We start from the raw sequence: 20616 nt of genomic DNA, 5'->3' as shown, positions 1-20616 counted from the left end.
ACTGTATCATTTAGGTAAAAACCTGTGTAAGACCAAACAAGAGCAACTGAAAGCTCTGTGCACTGCCTAATCATACAGAAAGAAGGCTTCCAGATTAGATATGATGCAGCAGTGACTTAATAGTTTGGTTATCCACATGCTAAAGTGTTTGCTGTATTAGTTTTGGTATTAACTGTTAAAGTATTGTGTGTTTTGCTCAGCAGGAACTGAACTAATACTTTGCACTATGCACACTGAACATTCATTGTATACACTTTAAACATTTCTGACTGATCAACAAGGGACAAATTTAGCTCTTCTTTGCTTTGGCCACCAAACAAGCTAAAAGCTTTATTCTTCTACACTCATATCCTACCCATTCTAAAAGTATTTTTGAAACATCTGTGCAAAGATTACTCATACAATGAGTATGAATAGTTCAAGTGCAGAGAGATGTACAGTTTTCATGCTTTTTGAAATAAGGCAGATTTCTGAATTTACCCTCCCCCAACTTAGGATCTCTGCTCTTTGCTGTAACTCCTATTTTTCCATAAGCAAATGACTTTGGGGATGTTTCTGTGGTAACCTTAAAAAGTACCTCCTCCTGTGTAGTCATCTTAACACAATCTGAACATCCTGATGCCTCACAAAACCCCGTTGAAGCTCTTTATACCAAGTGGCTAGATTTCCTTGCTTGCCCCAACACCTTTCCTAGCTTCCCCGAAGTCAGCCCAGCCACAAAGTCAGCTCAGCCTTCCTCAGGGATGTCGTAATTTTGGGTATCTGCCCAAGAACCTGCAGCCTGCTCCACATATGGCTCTCTTACAAAACCTGGCGCTTCATGGTTTAACCATAATGTAAGGTTAGCTGTTTAAGAAATAGGAAGGCTTTGATCTTTGAGTAGAAATGCAGAGATTAAAAGGCTACTTAGAAAACTCAAGGAAGATTGATAACATGGAAAACTTCGGCAAAGAAGCTGCTTTAAATTAACTCTTTGAAGCCTGAATCTCTCCCTCCCTCTCTCTCTCTCAGTGTACTCATAAGTATCCATTTGGCTGTCAATGTGGAAAAATAACTGATGTCAGATGATGCACTCTGGATATTATGCCAAGTTCCAGTGACAAATCACACAACTATTGAAATGGACGATTAGAGAGCGGGTAAGTGCTTGGGTTGGGCTATATTGCTTCTCCTGTAGGACGAGAGGTGCCAATTGTGAGCGTGTGATTCATAGCGAGGGCTTTGTGAAGCTGGTGTAGGTGTGCCACTGGAATGCAATGAGGTGTGGGCAAGTCCTGCCTTTCGGCCGTGTCCAGAAGGGTAGCAGATAACCAACACTATCTTACTTGTTCACAGGGGAAGTTGTGGTGTTTTGGAATTTAGCCTGGACTCGGTACACAGAAGACGAACGTGCCAAAAACATTTCTAAACATTGTTGAGCTGGGCTATCACGAGCTGTCGCTGTTTGGCAGTGAACTGATGATTGATACATCATATTCAGTGAGCATAAAAATAATATGTCGGACAGAGTTGCACATTTGAAGCCAGAAGTGCAAAGTGGGGAGGAGATTTTAAAGCCCCTAATGACAATCTCAAAAAAATACTCAGTTCGGTCAGTGTCAGAATAGAAGTGATCACAGAGTCTAGTCCCTAGTCTGAATAGCTAGACTCAGGGGAAAAAAAAAAATCAGAATTTTAACCAAAGACTTTTGGGGAGCTTTTCTATTATTTTCAGTAACTGCACTTTGGAGAAACACTCCTCCAGGCTCGTCCTTCTAGAGCTGGCCAAAACCTGTTCTTCTTAGTTAAGTGCAGTGCTCAATTAGAAAGCGATATTATGTGTAATGTCTTGATACTACGTTTAATGTCTTGAATAAACTAGAAATTAATGACTTAATAACTGCAGAACATCTAATACTGTCTTATGAGCGATTTGGAGGAAATCATTAAAATTAAAATTTAATTTGACAAATTGGAGAAATGGTCTGAAAGTAACTAGGTAAAATTTCCTAGTGTCAAATGTAAAATACTATGGTTATGAAGGAGAACTCAAGTGAAAGTAGTAATAAGCAGGAGTCTTATTTCCTGCTGGTTTGTTTATATGACTTTTAACTTGATGGCTGTCAGGAATCAAATTCCTAAGTATCAACTTCTGTTTTCTGCTATGTATCCTGGGAGTCTCCCTCAAGAGAAGTAGACATCCAGAAGTGCTGAAAAAGTTTTTCCTTTGAGCATTTCTATGGCATAGCATGGAGCAGGGGGAAATGAGCTACTCATAAATGTATCCTGGTGTCTGAAAATGGCAAAAATCCTTTTCAGAGAAACTGCTGTAGAGCGAATGAATAGATGACTCTACATAACAAATTGATTCCCAAGCTGATTAAAAACGGAGACGGTGTATGAGCTGCTTATCTCTTCTGTTGTGGAGGTCGGTGAATTAAGATGAATAATAAAACTACAGTTTTCAGGAGTGTGTCCTACTGGAATCAAGCACATAATGGTGAAGAATTTATGTGAACAGCAGGCTCTGAACAGGAAGAGTAACTGTGAGGAACACAAAAGAACCTTATCAGATTTTCCACTCTAATCTTTCTTGTGTATTTTTAGCCAACAGTTTTGCTGTTCTGTAATACATTTGAATTTTCTGGGTAGTTTGCAGAATTTCTCTTCAGGTGAAAAGTGCATTTGGTCATTGCTTCTCTCCATGTGAAATACAAGAAGGGTAATTCTGGCCCCAATACCTCAGTGCAGCCAGGGTGTTGCCTGAAGAAGACGAGTGACTTGATCAGCATGATGCTGGAGGTCTGTTAGAGGGGCTGGAGTTAGAATCTGTATTGTCTGTTTCCCAGTCTCATATAAATAAAAGTGAGGGACATAATAAATTTGGCCTGTCTATCATTGTTATCTTTGAAAAGATTTACTCCTTAAATTTCATAAACCTCACAAATCTTCCCAGCTGTCACATACCAGTCTTTCTAATTCTGGACTCAGAGATGACTACTAAGATCCCTGTACTTCCAGCTCTTTGACAAAATGGGGAGAGGAGAAAAATAAGCAGGACAAACTTTCTGGCTTCTGGCACATTTAACAGACTCTGTTCACTTCATGCCTTCTTCTGTCAGTTCCCTTGGCAAAGGGACTATCTCCCTCCTCCTTTCCCATGTGGTTTATGCCATAGCTGGTCAGAGTGAAAAAAGTGTAATGGAGAAGAGGAGAGGAGGAATATATAAATAGCTTTCTACTACACTATCTCAAAGAAATATTTTTCCTCTGCAATTTGCAAGACAGAAAGTTTGTGAAATGGACAAGATTTTACTACTAGCAATTCTAAAAAATCATAGTCACATTTACTGTTCTCACTATACACAACTGTCACAAGGTCTCTGAATTCTTTACGGTTATGAGCACATTCAATGATGATACATGGAAAAAATATGGACACATTTATTTTTTGGAAGTAATTGACCAGAAAAGAATCTCTTGTGAACAAACTCCAGTGCTGTACAACAGACAGAAGAGAAGCCAGCCAGAACTGAGGAACATGAGAAACAGAAATTCTTTGGATGTAGCATGTTGGCTTTTGCCAACATGATCAATTGCAAGTCCACAGCAAGACTCCTCACCCGCTGGGTCAGCATCACTCCAGTGTGAGTTCCAAAAACTTGCTGCTGCACTTCCAAGAGAAGCAACTGTGGGTAACTAAATAGGGTTGGCCATACATCAGTGCTAGTCACAGGCACTGCTCAATACCAGGCCAAAGGCACATGAATAGTCTTCCTTCATGGCATCAAGATTGCATTACATTCATATTCTCCTATTTCACTTCCTTTATCAAATATTATCAATTAAAAGATTGTGTCTTTCCTGTTGAACGATTGCACGTAGTCATATTGATAGGGCCAGTAAGTCCTCAGAAAGGGGTACCCCAAATGGATGAGTCAGCTATAATTTGCCATAGAGACTACAGGGAAGCTAGACTAGAGCAGTCTGCTGGGGATACGCAGTGCATACTCCATCTGCTGCTCTCACAGCACAGAAAGACAGCTAATTTCCATGTTAATGTGGCCATGATAGGAACTAGGTATGCTGAATTTCTCTTTCTTCTTCAAGCCCTATTTTGTCAAACAACTAACTTATTCTTCCCAAGAACTCCATGTTCTTGGAAGGTGGAACAGAAATCACTCAGAAGACACATCACAAGAGAAAAGTATTTGAAAACACAGTATTCAAAATGCTATGTGCTCTGTGTAACAGATTTCTGCACACTAGCACCAGACACTGTTACCAATCACTTCTTGAAATCCTAAGGAAGGCAAAAACAGAATAATAAATGGAACAGCTCTATTTTGCCAGTGGACACAAACAGATGTGGTAAACAATTCCTATAGAAGCAGATCCACTGTGCTTCTGGTTTCCTCTTGACCAGTGAAAGACATGTCGACGGTGCAGTCGCTGTGAACTCAGTCCAGTGTTCACAGAGAATTGAACACGGCTGGGGCATGGGACAGGGTTCTCTTGCTTCTAAGAACTTCTGCTGAGGCACTGAAGCTTTACTCTAAAAGGTAAAAGAGTTTCTTCCTCTTTTTGTTTTAAAAAAAGAATCGTTTCCCTCTTCTTCCTTCCTCCTCTTCCCAATATTACTCATGTATTTGAAAGCAATTCAAGGAGGATTTTTTTATATAAAATACAGAAGTATATTCCCTTTCTGAGAATAAACTTTTCACACCTCAACCGCAAAGTAGGAGACTTGAAGAAAAAGCAACGGAAACAGTCCTTTCAGACAGAAACAATCAAGCAATCCTAACTACCCAGCGGCCACTACTATGTGCTGCTACTGCCTGGAGACGGTCTGAGTTACACAGGAAACCGACCCTTCAAAATACTACTTGTTGCAAAATAAGGAACAATTTAGAGGGAATTACTGAAGGATTAATTGCCTTTAAGCTACACTTTCAACTTCAAGGCTTGACCTAGAACTCACTGAAGTCAATGGGAAGACTACACAAATTTTTATGACACCTAGAGAAAGAGAAATTTTTTAAAGAACTCCATTGATGTAAAATTTTACATTGTATCATCCCACTATCTCTTAACACTTGTTGCTTCGATCTGCTTCACTGCTAAAATGAGAGGGGGGAAGGAAGTACTGAAGTTACTGTACTGATGCTCCACTTAGGTTAATAGGTAAAAAGACATCCATGTTAAATGTAATTAGTTAATACAAATTAAGATGGTTACATGTTCTATTGTCAAGATCATTCAAAGAGTTATTTGCTTTTGTCATTGAAGAGTGCTGCATTAGTTCTCATAATCTGGTTAGTGCATTAGCACTAAGTAAATCCTATTGATTCAGCAGATAAAATGGACCTAAGTAATCTTTGTATTTTGCTGATTTCCCTTATATTAAACATTTAACTCAGTATACAGATTATCAAAGGAGAGGTGTTGACTAATTACACATTTTGAAAAAATAAAACAATGCATCAGAGATGTGTTGATAAAAGCAGTTTTGCTATACATTCGTAGTGTACATCAGGTGCATTTTTCATAGAAGTCCTTATTGACATGGAAGCTGTGATGAAATAGAAAAGCTGTGAATTACAAGTAGACCAGTTATCCTAAGATAATGCTGAGTGTGGAGACTCTTATTCCAAGATAACGTTGCACAACAACTGCATGTCTAGCCAAAACAGTGGTGCAAGAGATGTGTGGGATAGAAAGGAGTCCCGAAAGCAGGAGAAAATCATGCAATTTGCCCTAATTTCCACAGGCTGTATATTATTGGTTCCCCAAGATCATTTGTCCTCTAACATGTCATTGTTTTCACCCACTCCATACACAGTGCAAGAAATAATTCTTTGTGACCTACACTTGCTTTCTGAACCATTTATGCCATGGATCTTCTTCCTTAGCAGTGGTTTTTTTTTTCTTAATTTACTGTGGGATTTGACTCTGGTTTTACTTGTATGTTTGGAAATGAGGGAGTAATTCCACTCTGATGCAAAAGCTGTCTGAGATCAGAAACCCACATGCCACCTAGAAAGTTCAAGTAATACAACAGTCTCCTGGATAATAATTACCTACTGTTGCTTTAGTGAGCAATAATGACGGCAATATGTGGTCCTGAGTCAGGTCAAGTAGAGTAAGTAGAGAAACTGCTGAGGTAAGGTTGGTGCTGAGTGAGCTGGAAGGCAGATGTCTGCTTTGTCAGGATTTATGTGTCTCTCCATCATTTGGCAGCAGACCCTGAGGAAAATTCATTGCTTGCTTAGATGTCTCAACTACCTACCAAAGCCAGGTGGGATGAATCCAGGACTTAGATCTGCATGCAGTGCACTGCAGAATCAACTTCTCTTTCTCTGGAACATGGAACTGCTTATAAAGATATCCAAGCAGCTCTTTCAAAAGGGGCTGGCACAGTCCCATTGCAGGATAACCATCAGCAGACTAGATGGGAACTTAATCTGGGGCAAAGGAGACTTAGAATTTGGTCTGAACCCAGGAAAAGAGGCCTAGATCTGAATATTACACATCTCTATGAGTGTCCTTAATGCTGCATACCTGTTAGTCTACATTTTAGACACCTCTTCTTGTAAGACTGTAAAAGGTTTCAAATTTGCAAACTTACATAGGATAAGAAAATCATTCTGTGTCCAGTTCTAGTCTTTAGTGTTATTTAAGGGCCTTCTGAAACTCAGACATAAAAAAACACATGACCAGAGGATCTAGATATCCATGTTAAAAAAAGAATAATTTTACTTTCTGCCTGAAATTATTTCTGTGCACTTCCAGAGAAAAGCAGCAAAGTCACTGTTCCACACTAATAACCAATAGGGAACCTTGCCTTCAGTGGAAGAATTTGATTAAAAAGTCTGGAAATGGAACATTATTAGTAACTCTGGCTGATAAAGCAGTGCCCTTTGCAGAAAATGGTAGTTTAACGGATACCACTTTTTCACAGAGGAATCCAGCTTTCATCGAGAAGATGATAAAACACCAAGCAGCAGCACTGGGAGGCAAACAGAGACCAACAGATCAGCACCCAGACTCCATCCCTCCTGGGGCTCAGAAAAGTCTGCGAAGATATCTACCACTGAGGGCAGTGCAGTACTTTCCAAAGAAACTCCCTGACCTGCCCTTTTCCTTGCCTTCCCTTTTCTTGGGAACTCCCTTGTGACAGTGTCCACGTGGCCAGTCCCAGGAATAGAACAGCCCTGACCTCTACAGTTACACCTCTGCTGGATCTGGTCCAGCCTGAGGTAACCATACCCATACCTATGCTCAAGCCATACCCCCTACGCACTCATACCCATATCTATACCCATACCCATACCCGTACCCATACCATACCCATACCCGTACCCATACCCATACCCATACCCATACTTCCCTCATATGCAGCTTAACTGTAGTTCAGATTCTTCCTGCAACCCCTTAAACCATGCTATTTTCCCCAGTCAGATCTTGCATGGCCAGGTGGGGAGATGGCCATGTACCTCATGGTGGGTGGGAGCTGGGTGGTGAGCACACCCTGCCTTGCGCTGTATTGTTCAGGGGACATCAGGGACCCTCGGGGTACTACCTGGGCTTCCAGCAGACAGGCAGCGAGCGCAGAACAGGAACGTGGAAGCAGTCTGTCACCTTACTACTGTGTTTTAAGCCTGTTTTAAAGGGTGTCAGCGCACATTGCCCCTCACTCAGTCCCCCTTCATTTATTCTTCTGAGATGTCAGAACCCGTAGAGAAGCTCACACAAAACCTGTATGGATGGGAGCAGGTTATGTGCCAGGCAGAGTGCTGTACGCCATTTGATACAGCATTTCCAGAGGAATACATGACTGAACCAATCCGACAGATTCTGCTGCCTGACTTCTAGGGAAAATATTCAGGCACATGCTAGTTGCAATACAAAAAGTATTTCCTCCATGCTGTGAGACTATCTAAATAAGCTACCTCAAGTCTTCCTAATCAGAGATGTGGTGTTATGATTAAACCTGCCAAAATTTTTTAAGCCAAATGGTGTGGGATATTATGTTTACAGGGCCTCAAAAGAGTTATTTGTCTCTGATTATTTTATTAAATATTCCTAGACGTACCCTTAGGATGACAGATCAATAAGTGCCTTTGCGGTTTCCTGATAGAAGGCAGCAATTATTTTCTTCCATTACAATATAAGCATAACCCAATTTTACCCATCTATCATGTGTGTAATGGTAATAAAGAAGCATCACCATGTGTTTATTTTACTGTCACTTTATCTTTTGTTTTGGTGATCTTCTGTTTTCATTTCATGTTCTTCCAACTGTTTGTGCCTTTCATGTGACGGGAGTGGCGACCAGTTTGTCTTGCTCTCAGACACTTGTTGGGAACACGGTAGCAAAACCTGTCTGTGGTTTCTCTTTTCCTGTAAGGTGAATGGAGTACTTTAGGTTTTCACCTGAACTTACCTGTAGAAGAAACAAAACCACAGGAACCTTGCAGAGCTGAATTTGGATTTCATTTTTAGAGGTGTTTTTCCATGGAAGTCAATAGTGATTGAAGTTGGATATCAGAGAAGAACTGACATGTTTAGCACATAAGAGATGCAGAAAGGCTAAACAAAGCCCTTAAGATCATAATCTAACTAATGACAATTGAAATTTATAGTTGAGACTGTCAAGGCTTAAACTCAACCCATCTTTCTCACTTGGAGAATCACATTTAATCCATGATAGAAATGCACACTACTGGACCATGTCTGAAAATGAAGTAAGCAGCATTTGTCTCCTCATCTAAGTACTCCTCTGCTTTGAGAAGTACCGCACCAGGCTGATAGTGACTAACTGTGAACAAATAAACTCTGCTAAAAGCCTGCATCCAGTTTCTCCTCATTGTGGGTGAGGAGATACCTGAACAGTGATTCAAAACCCTCCACAGCAGCTACCTCTCAGATATCCTTGTCCTGACTTGGGCAATAAAATCCCTTTACTACGACTCCGAGTTTTTCTTTTAATTCAAAGCCAGTTCTGTTTCCTTCTTGCTGTCACTGAAATGACAGCCAGCTGTTCCCTGAAGGAAATTATTAGGAAGTGCTAACCGGTCACAGCTCTGCTGAGGTACATCTGATATCAATCAGATGCGCCATCGGATTCACTTTTCCTAACCCTGACTTCAGTGAGTCCAGGCTTTGCTTATTATGTATTTCACTTAAACACAACTGGAAATGCTTTATTTTTATTTTATAAAGTTTTCCATGAGCACTGGAATAAGTGAAGCACAGTTGTGTCTGGATTTATATCTTGTGGTTGGTTGACTTAGCTGTCCAGCTAAGCTCTGACTGAGACTTTTCCCCTGGGTGAGCAATACCTGCTGTGGTCCCTGTGAGACCTTCTGATGTTTATAAAGGGGCTCCTTACACTTCATCAGCTTCCACAGCCTGAGCATATATTGGATCTGTCTCTGTATTCACACCTGGATTCACATCTCTAAGATTTCTTATTGTTGAGGTTGTCAGGACATGACCACATAAACTTCATTCCTTGAGGAATCAAGCCTAAAAGCTAACAAATTTTGTCAACCACATCACGATGAGTTGAAGTATTTTTTTTAAATGCTTAAAAACTGAGAAGAACGGATTGAGGAAGTGTTTTGGATGTTTTATTCTGGTTTATTTTGGTCTAATTCTACCCTTAGCAGCCTCAGACTAAACAGTCCTGAGGGACAGCCACTTAAAAAGATGGACTACCCAAAGCCCAACAAAATTATGTACAATTGTCTTGTGGGACATTTTTTGATAACATGAAATGGCCTTCATCAATCAGACTCTAACTGTAAATTATCAGATAGCACTCCCTTGCAAACATTGCTAAAGGCTCATTTTTCTTTTTAAAGTTGAAGTCAGTGTTATACCATATTCACTGCTGTACTGTTTTCACTGTCCTATGACTTAATCTCACAGTGGTCAGTGCCTTTCACTTGCATCAGTGGTCTGTGGTTTCATTCTTTCAACATCAAAGAGAAAGATCATCTTGGCTACATTACTAAAAGCAGGTTTTGAATTTTGCCAAAATAAACTGTGACAAACTCCCACAGTTTATAAAAGCTTTCATTTAAGTTGAAGGTGACTTACAAAGGGGGAAAAATGGATTACGTACGTTTTTATGATGTACAAAAAAAAAGGGACTAAGAAGATTTGAGGGGTTTAAGATTCTTTTTTTTTTTTTTAATTATTATTTTATATCCTGCAAAATCAAGGAAGACCAGAGTTGACACTCCTGACACAAGCATAAGCATAAGGCATAATAGGCTTTCCTTCTTCTGCTTGCTCCTTCCCTTCCTTCACCTTCCAGCCTTGCAGGTCTATTTTACACACCTGAGAAAAACAAGTGCATAAAGGATGCCTGGCAAATTCTTGCCAATGTTTTTGGCCAATTGAAACCTGAAAAAACTCAAGGGACACTTTTCATTGGAGCCTTAATGAGTCCTCTGGAATAAAGCAAAGGAAATGGAATGGCAAAGCTTGACAGTCTTGATATTTCAGTGTTAAGCAAACAATCAGGACAGAAATTTCTGACTGCCTTTATGCCATTTAAAGGAACCACAAGAAATCACAGAAACATTTTTCCCTTTATCAATTTAATGTAGCAGAAATCAAGAGTTCTGATGACATTTCTTGAAAATGGGCAACTATAATAAACCGTCTGCAGTATAAGACATTCAGTTCTGATATGCAAAGCAGCAGCAGACTCTGGAAAAGCTTTTGAAACAGGAAAGTACTTCCCAGCATGTGAAAAGTGGCAAATTATTCTGTCAATATTTTAATGGTATACTTTGCTATGAAAAGATCACCTTATGAAACAGGTGTATAGGCAAGAACAGAATGAGATAAGTTAAAGGCCACAAGCTTTAAAGACAGTCACTCACAAATAAAATGCCCCAGGAATAAGGAAAAAAAAGTACTTTCAGAGAAGAACAATGTTCATTGTTAAAAATGAACTGAAAAATGAAAAAAAAAAAAAAAGGATATTAAGACCTGAAATGAAAAATTAGGACAGCAATAGCACAGTGAAGAAAGATAAGAAGTTACTGTGCTGAATGTTTGCTAACTTCTTTTTAGTTCCTGAAAATTGCCAAAAAAAAAAGGGAATAAAACGCTAGGTCTGTTGTGGTTGCTGTATCAGCGTTTGCCGGCAACACCTACATCCGAGTTTAACACCTGGTGCCTGCCATAAGCAGTTGTCCCCTGAGCGCCAAGGCTGTTGTGATGATGCCCAGATGGGGTCAGACCCCCTTGCTGAGCACATTCCCGCTCCTGGGGAGAAGCCACAGCAGCTCTGTAATGGATCCTTCTCCCCAGAATACCCCGTCTCACCCCTGGCAGTGAAGAGCAGCCCTTCTCTCTCATGCAAGAGGCTCTCACCTCCAACCTAGGAACACGCCAGCACCCGGTCCTGATGCCCTGTGCTGGGCAGCCATGCTGAGGAAGACTCTGGTGGTATCGGGGTGATGAAGGCCTGTGGTTCCCATTCTCACCAGGAGCCATCCCAACAATGGGACATGAGAGAACCCCTCCAGCCCAAATGCAGGCTGAGCTGTTGTTCTGTCCTGACACAGGCCTCATGCTGGCTCGCGAGGCTGAGCAGAGCCCACCATAACAGCTCTGGCCCTGCCCTCCAGGAGAGGATACTGTGCCACCTCTGAGCTCCGGTTTTCTTGTATTTGAGAAAAGAAAGGTCCCCAGAGAGGACATTTAAGGCCCTGCTGCGCAAACAGGTACAACTCAAAGCTCTAGTGTTTTATGTTTCCAAATAAATGTTAAAAAAGCACTCAATTCCCAGATTATGTATTTCCTTTACAAGAGCTGACACCGGCACAGACACTCTCCAGAAGGGAAGAAATAACTTCTGTGCTTCCTTCCCTCACAGTATTTCAGATGGCTGGAGAGCAGCAACCACCTCAACACACGGTGCAGAGAGGGGCAACTCCTCCATCCGAGGCTACCAGTATCCTCATTCAGACACACTTCTCATAGACACTTCTTTCATTAACAAAACTGATTTCAGTGGGACCGTTTATGTATTGAGCATGAGTAATGGTATTACAATCTGGCTCTTCGTGGCATGTTCCAAACCAGCTCTTTCATTTTTTTCTAAAGAGGGCAGTGATTCAGCATTAACACAGTTTAAAGTATGAGTGATATTTTCAGGGACTCCTCAGTGCACATGGATTTGAATGTTAATGAATACTTTTTTGAGATATTGAAAGAAGTAACTGCCTAAATGTTACATTTATCTGCATCACAGTCTCTCAAGAACACAGAAAAATAGTTGCAAATACAAATAAAAAAGGACTTTTTTCCCCAGTTTCACTAATACTTTCTTAGCACCATACGGACCTCAGTGATTTTCACAGTCAATTTACAGGAACTAATCCTTACAGAGATGAATCATCAGCAATGCCAAATAATCTGAAATGTTCAGGGACTTACATTTTGTAACTGAAACTGAGGGGACGGCTACCTGGCAATGGAGTAGGCAAAGACAGAACCGGCGTCCCGAAATGTAACAAATTAATTGTCACTTACCCTGTTCAAGCAGTATTTGCTCTCTTTCCTGTAAAAGTGCTGCAGACATTTCATGTTCTGCTTGTCGACAATCTTGTTGAAGAACTCGTTGATGGTTCGCACGGAGACAGCGCAGACAGCAGATCTGTTGGTGGGCTCGGAAGAGTCTGGTTTGCTTTGTGCAAAAACGCCGTAGAGAATATCATCGTTCAACCCAAGGCCCATTTCGTGGGCTAGAGCCGCACCGGGCTTGCTTACGTAGGCAGCCTGCAAAATGTTGAACACCTCCTTGCGGATGGACCTCTTCCTCCGCTTTTCGGTAAAAATACACTCGAGAGGCATCTCCATGTAAGAACGCATCTCTGAGTCTAAAGTGCAGAAGCGGATAATTCTAGTATGAAAAGCCTGGGAGTCGAGAGATTCTCTCTGGACAGTCAGAAAATAGACAAAGTGATCATTTTCAAAGGCATGGATGTACCTAATGGGATACGAGTCGCGGAACTGAGGGAGGATATCTATATAAGACTGATCTGTGAGAAATTCAAAACCGTCCTGCGTTTCTTTTAACCTTCTAACCGATATGGAATGCAGCACGTGAGGAGGCTGAAACGTAGATGTCACAGTATTTCCCACAAAGAAGTTGACAAACCTGTCCTTTTCAGTCACCAGGACTTTGGTTCCTAAAGTGCTTACGACACAGTCAGGACAATTATCCGCTTCTCCGTCTACCCGGGGTGAATACATGCAGTGCACCTCGCTTTCGATGTCAGCAGGGTTGTCAGGGTGAATGATGTGGCGGTGGCAGATGCCTCCGGACACACTGCCGCAGCTGATGAGCTGATCATCATAATAAGTCTCTAAGAGCAGCGCCATGTTGACATTATCCTTCCATACGCTGTTAGATAAATTGGCTTTATCTTTGCAGTCTTCGCATGGCGCACAGTCAGGGTTCTCCAAAACGGGCCCAGTCTTGTACACAGAAATGTTCTGGAGAGTTTCATTTAGTACATAAATCTTGTTGACTGCTCCGATATAAACATGATGCTTGTATAAAACCACATTCTGAATCGATGTTTCTGCAATGAAGTTAGGAAGATCGTATTTTACACTCAAATTCATCTCTGATTTTTTAGCTGCTTCTTTGCATTGTCCATGGCTCCTCTGCAGCAAGGCAAGCAGGAATACAATAAACCCAGAAGGATATGCAGTAAAAGGCTTCATTGTCAGAGATTTAATCTGTCAAAATATATTTAAAGGGAAGAGTGGTTATATTTCATACACTAAATCATCAGTTTATCAGTCAACAGAAATCCGTTTCTAGGCTGCACGTATTAGCTGAACTATTTCAGTGTAAGAAGTGTCGTAATCTTGCTTAGTGTCATTAATAGTCTCATGCTAAAAACTGCTAGTTACTGTTCTTTGTGGGGACCCGTTTCACTGCTTTTAGAACAATTCACAGAGGATTTTCTTCTGATGGATTTTGCAAGGCCCCTCGGTGTGTTGTACGGCAGCAGAAGAAAGACGACTACTTCCACATGGGCATCAAACCAGCTGCCTGATATGATTTAGAAGAAGGTGGTGCACAGGTAGCTGAAAGCAAATCTGCTCGGGACACCTAGGACACAACTGCACATGAAGCAGTTGCAGCGCTTCAGTGTGTGGATATAAAGTATTTGGCAAGTTCCTCAAGGGGCTGAGCTGGTTCTTAGCACAGCTGCTCAAAAATGAGCAGTAGGAAAGACATGAAATAATGTGAAGATTTGAGCTGCAAGTGGGCTTCTCTTTTGTTCTGTTGACATTTTTGATTAACCAATGAAGAGACTTTTCTCCAACAGACCAAAGGAAGATACACACCCACCCACCCCAGCTCCCCAAATCAGTGTCTTTCATAAGGGCCTGGTTTGGAAAAAAGAACGTTTTTTTTCAGCCAGCTCTACTTCTTGGAATAGTCATTTCCCCCAGCGTTGACAAGGTTTTGCAATATATTGTTAGAATATTTTATGCATCATGTGGTGCCTGGCATGTGCAAGTTTTATTTCAGGCCTTGTACCACAACAGTAAGTCACTCTGGTGAACCTTTACAAGATATAGGCTGATCACTGTATTGTAAACAAAGCAGTATCAAGTGACCTACAGCCATTAACTGATGAAATCAAAAAACCTAGCACTTTTCTTTTTTTTTTTTCACTTCTCCACACAATTGTTTGAAGTGGCTTGGAAAACCAAAGGCAGATGACTAGTGTGATATTTCACCCCCTCAGAAGATCAATTAAATGAACTGTGGTTATGAGCGTTTCGGTGCAGGGTCCACGCCATGCCTTGTCACACCAGACATTTTCTGCTAATGTCATGACACAGTTGTTAAGCCAAATTTAGCTTCTTCATGGAGAAAACAACTATGCATTCTAAGAGCAATGTGATAACATACTTTGGGAAAATACTTATAGTTTGGCTATAGTTAAGCAATTGTTGCTCATAGAGAAATGCTTATGACCACTGAAAGGATACAATATAGACAACCTTGAAAATTGCAAACTAATAATAGGAATCTGTGCTGACTTTTTAGTTCATTAAAACTTTAAGCAAAATGAAAAGATTACTATAGACCAGAGCTGTTTCAGCTGTGTATAAATTCAGTGTTTTCACTAGATTGGTTAAAACAATCCATCAATAATCTCCTGCATTCCTTGTGGCATTTTATTTCAGCGTTCACTGGACTCTTTCTGTGGCTTGCCTCATTAATTACACAAAATAATAGGTTTTGGAAACAAAGAAGTGTTCTTCCTCTCTGTTACCTGATAAGAATCATGATTGAGAGCTGGGGATAAAAATCAGAAACACCGGCTATTTGCAAGTATTAGCTGGTAAGAACAAGTCACACTTCTGGTATTGAGAAATGAAGATCTTCCTTCAAATCAACAACATTCTCTGATATTAATTAGTGATAACAGAACCCTGGTAACAAACCAAACATGGGTTTAAGTTTAAAAGAAAAAAAAGCAGGGTTACTGCTATAATTAGAAAATAGCCTCAGTACACAGAGTGCTCACTTATATACTGTATAGGGCAGGAAACAGTTTTCTCATCCTCTGAAACTTCTTGCTGTTACAGAATTTTTCCTGCTCTGTGCTGGGATGAAACTAAGAGCTTTCGCAGTTTGTGTGAAACACCCAGAAGTCACACCCAATCCAAGAACAACCGTGTCCACGTCCCTGCCTCGCCAGTGCCAAGTGAAGGTCCCAGCAATGGGAGGACTTTCTGCCTCCTTTCAGCCAGCACTTCCACCCGAGAAACTGCTAAAAACTGATACATTCCTGCAGATTCACTTCTGACAAGTCAACATGTTCTGACAAATACTAGATTAAGCAGAAAATTCCAAAAGTGCTCTATTTCTGACACAACACAGAGGCGGGTATATTGTTTACAGCAACGAGTTTAAACCCACATAAGAAAGGTGGGACTGCAGGGGAGAGAGAAAACAATACATGGGACAGCAGTTAGATGAGGATGATCGACCACTGTGACGGGAAAAAAGATGCAGAGTTACTTGAGAGCCAGGGTCCTACTTTGTTGCAGTATATCATGTGCTACCTTCTTGTTCTACTATGTTCCCAAATTGATTTCCCACCCAGTATGACCCTCAGTCTTCAGCTTACAATCCTCTCCATTCTTCCAGTGTCCAAAAAAGAGGATCCCTAGTTCTCCAATAGTAAATACCAGTGTGCGCTGCAGAGGCATTCAGAGCCATAAATACTGGCTGACTTATTCTTCCCCTCAAACCACATCTTGGGATGGGAGGCCAGTATCCTCAGATAGGTTATTCTGCCTGCAGCCAGCTGGTGAAACAGCGCTGGTTTGAATCTGTGCTCTGGAAACAGAAAATTCCTCCTCAGACTCCTTTAGCAAGTGAGATTGGAACCAAAAAGCTTAACGGCGAGAGTAAGGGCGGGATTCAGTGTAATGCAAAGAATGCCAGGAATAACAGGCACCATGTTTCATCACTACAGGAAGGAAAATATGAGCAATAAATGAAAACCAAGTTATCTTTGCTCTCATATTTGAGCTCCATCATTGTGTCTTCCTTTGTGTGCTTTTGAGGTGTTTCAAGCACCCTCCCAGACAGAAATCTGCTGATTCCCACCTATGGGAAGCTCAGGCTCAGATTTATGGACAGTTCTAGGGAAGATGGTTCCCCACAGTGCCCATCTCCAGCACACTGTGAATCTTCTCTCAAGGTGCCTGAAATCAGAAGGCATGTGCTCTCCTGTGAGATGTTTATAGCTTAGGGAGGACGCAGGAGTTATGCAAAGAGTATAACGTGCTACTCCTTTCTTTTAGGTATTTGTTTTTTCACAGTCCTCACGTGATATAAACTCTACTGTTCCTCAGTGAGACTCCTGTGACGTTTGGTGCATTTTTATGTCTGCATTTGACCCAGGGTCTTTCTCTATTCCACTGCTGCAGCCTGCTTTTTTGTAACCTCCAGACCAGATCATTGCAAACACACTTCACTTGAATACATCCCAAAGAAGAAGGGAAACTTTGGAGAAGTTCAGTCCCACCTCTCTTCAAAGGTCCAATAGCCCCAGTTCTCTTTAGCACATACTCAAATGTAATTTCAGTTGAACTTAGCACTTTTTTTCTTTTTTTGTGCTTAAAAAGAGTTTTGCTGAATTAGAAGCAAAATACTTAGGCTATAGATGCACTTTTTGAATACAGGTCAAAGAACCAGTTGCTGCCTATCAGTTGCAAAAGGAAAACAAGTAATCCCTTTGTTTCTCTACTTGGTTTGAATGATGGATGCTGTTCATTCTTTTGTGACCTTCCTGTGACTTGTGTGTCAGTGTGTCTTTCATGTGTCTACAGAAGACTTGTAAGCTTTGGCCCATGATAACTATCAGCAAGCAAAGGCTGTGGATGGATTATTTCTTTTGTAAGGATATTTTCAAAGCCTGTGTCATGATGTGCTCATTTTTCCATCCCTCAGCAGACACTGGCTTGTATAACTGATGAGAAAATGGATTTTGGTCAACTGTTGCAAGTGGCTAGTAATGATGTGTCATATTAGTGTGCCTGGCAACCTCAAGTGCTATGGCTGTTGCTTCCTACCAGGCTTGGTCTTGAGTGTTTGCGTACCATTAATGGCTTCCCAACGGCAATCTTTTTCCTACAAGTTTCATTCTCCCTAATTATGGCCTGGGTGACAATTTGTAAACATTGAACATCATGTCTCTTCTTCACACTGTTTGCCACCGTACTGACAAGTCAGGCCTGGCCTTATTGTGGAATAATGTTCAAGCTGTCATATGCAAGGAAGCCAGAAAATAGTCATGCTTGTTTTCCTAGCCCTCATTTCAACAACTTGGGCCCCATTTAACTCATCACAAAGCACTCCACGGATCTGCACAAGCTAAGACAATATGCTGACACGAAAGCATTTTGTAGGTTGTTTGGTGCATCCCATCTTTCCTTGCTTTATTACAGAAAAGGAAATGACAGGGTCCTGCGTACCCCATGTAGAGCATGTTTGTACAAGAATATATTTAGTCCTTAGCCAGGTCATTTCAGGTTAGGTAACAGCAGAGACACATAAATTCATATTTCAGAAACTCTATTGCCAGCAAACGGTAGCCTTTTCCCCTCTTTAAGGAAATATTTGATAGTATAGTTGTATATTTTTTTCCAGTGGGATAGTACGTCTTGTTACTGTGGGCTCTGACAGACTTGTGGTGGCAAATTTATACAGGATAACCATAGCGATTACTGCTCCTGAGAGTTCAGTTTGCTTTGCTACCCTGGACTGAAATCTGTGCCAGCTCAGGACCTGATTCCCTGTGGATCAGATGCCTTGCCATGGAGACAGCAGCATCATTTAACAGGACAGGGCAAATGAGAGGGGGTGATGATAACAGCTCCATCCATCCAACTTTAATCTGTTGTTGCAAATCTGTCACAGCACTGGCATCAGCTTCAACAGACTAAGCCCACAGCAGACATGTCTTCACCAGACTTTTCAATTAACCGATTGCACCGGTAGACAAGATTGGTTATACGTAAAGCACTTATTGAGGTTAACCTATTTTCTAGGTCCACAGATTAAAAATGTTCTTAAGTCAGAATTGCTAACCTGAATTAGCTACCTTGAGTTAAAATAATGGAGAGAACAAGGAAATTTGAGAGAGTAAGTCAGCAAAAAACATACAAATGATCCCTGAGTAGAATTCAAATGGCTAATCCAAGTTAAAAATAATGTTCCCTCATATTCAGCACTATTTTAACTCTAATTTAGGCTACTCATCCTGACTAGGATGGGAACATAACTTTCCTGCAGCACGACAGGTACGCTAACATAATGCATTTTGCTAGTGCATAGAGTCACAGGACTCAGTAGTGGTGATTTAGGTCATAAATTCATTCATAACAGAGCTGGGAGGTTACTATGGTACTCCAAGAGGTGTGTGTGCATGCGGATGGCTGATGGTGAAGAACTGGTGGGCAGAGCACAGCCTAGGCAATTGCTGGAGGATCTACCATTAACTACATACCCAGTGCAGCCGTGTGTGTCAGAAGAAATTGCTTTCATTAGCATATTCAACTGATCTGTAAGCCTTTTCTTAAAATATTCAAATAAAAAAAAAAAAAGAAAGAATCTAAATTCTTCCAGCATAAAATATACTCTTCAATATACATGGTCCATTACTGGGTCCAATATAGGATTGTAATTCACAGCAGCTATCACTAGAAGCATTTTTGTTCTCTGCCAGGTTTATTTTTAACAGGCATTAAAATAAAAGAACACTAATCTATCCTTTGCAGTGGAGAAAATGTTATTCTTATACTCATTTAGCATTATTTTTTTGTAGGTGCCCTGCAGTGCAATAGAGTAGAGCGTTTTCTTTGAAACTTGCTTCAGATCTCAACATCCTAAAGCCAACTCATATCTTGGGTCTGTAGCACAACTGGATTTATTTAATCATTTTTTGTTGTGATGGGCTACGATGGCACTACAGGTTCTTTCGTAATGAACCTCAGCAAACACTCACTGATAGATTACAAACAAGCCGATCAAGAGCTAGACATTGCTCAAAAAGACTAATTTAAAAGGTGGTATAAGGCATTTGTTGGGATTCAGGGAAATTTCTTATGTGAGGAAGTGGTACTCGGTCTAAGAGCTGAGGAATCGATTCCACAAAGAACAGGAACCAGAAAAGAAGTGCAAAATATACACAGAATAATTGAAAAACTGGGAGAAAATACCCACAATAAGGTAGGTCCTTCCTTGTTTGTTCATGTTTATATTTCCAGATGGACAGATTACCACACCTGGATGCATAAGGATGGATTTTTTTTTCCTCATTATTGTATTATTTAGGGATAGCAGGAAAATAGAAAGTAAATTTTGAACAACGCAACACTGTTGATTCACTACATTCATCTGATATGCAGGTCAGCAATCGCGGAGCTTCAGTAAGAAAATACCTGTGATGCTATTTTGGCTCTCTACTACACTCGTAGTAAAATAAACGTAGTTCTAGCAGACTTAAGCTTGGTATCTGCAGCAAATAATTCAGGCTGACAACTGGCAACAGCTTATTCAATCCAAGGGTTCTGTCCAAGTAGAAAAGGAACTGGGCAGGGGTGGGAGCAGAATAACATATTATGCTTATTATTGTATGTCACGACCAATAACACAGGTTAAGGTCGGTCTTCTGTTTCAGGTGAGTGAATATGGAGATATTTGGGTTTCACTCCCAATTTTTCACATGTTTGGACAGACTAATTAATCTCTCAATGTATTTTCACTGTGTATGCAAAGCAAGGACCCTTATTGACTCTAGCCATTGAGATAAATGCAGATGTGTGCCCTGGTTCACCGAGGAAGTCATACAAGCTCAGGTAAAGATGCAAGTCTTTTTTGGTGTGATAAAAACACCTTGCAGCAGGAGAAAACAATTTTCTTGTATTTCTGACTTTGTTGATCAACTTTTTGCATGAGTCTGAGCATTTTGTGGTTGTCTGTACAGAACGGGGACAGTGTAATTTCCTTGGAATGTAGTTCCTCCTTTCGTAAAGAGCCAAGTTGGCAAACCTGGCTTT

The 20616-nt window shown here is 40.8% G+C and overlaps 1 protein-coding gene across 1 annotated transcript in view; it reads right to left on the bottom strand.

Moving 5' to 3' along the window:
• Nucleotides 1–13752, bottom strand: part of MET (MET proto-oncogene, receptor tyrosine kinase) — a 68947-nt gene extending 55195 nt beyond the window's left edge. The window contains exon 1 of the mRNA XM_074167885.1: nucleotides 12541–13752. Within this exon, the coding sequence (XP_074023986.1) occupies nucleotides 12541–13740 (1200 nt within the window). The 5' untranslated portion in view covers nucleotides 13741–13752. The remainder of the gene's footprint in view (nucleotides 1–12540) is intronic.
• Nucleotides 13753–20616: the final 6864 nt, after the last annotated feature.

This window comes from Numenius arquata, chromosome 2, assembly GCF_964106895.1.
Source record: "Numenius arquata chromosome 2, bNumArq3.hap1.1, whole genome shotgun sequence".
Lineage (NCBI taxonomy): Eukaryota > Metazoa > Chordata > Aves > Charadriiformes > Scolopacidae > Numenius > Numenius arquata.
Note: the sequence above shows the minus strand (reverse complement) of the source record. Positions and strands in the feature narration are given on the sequence as shown.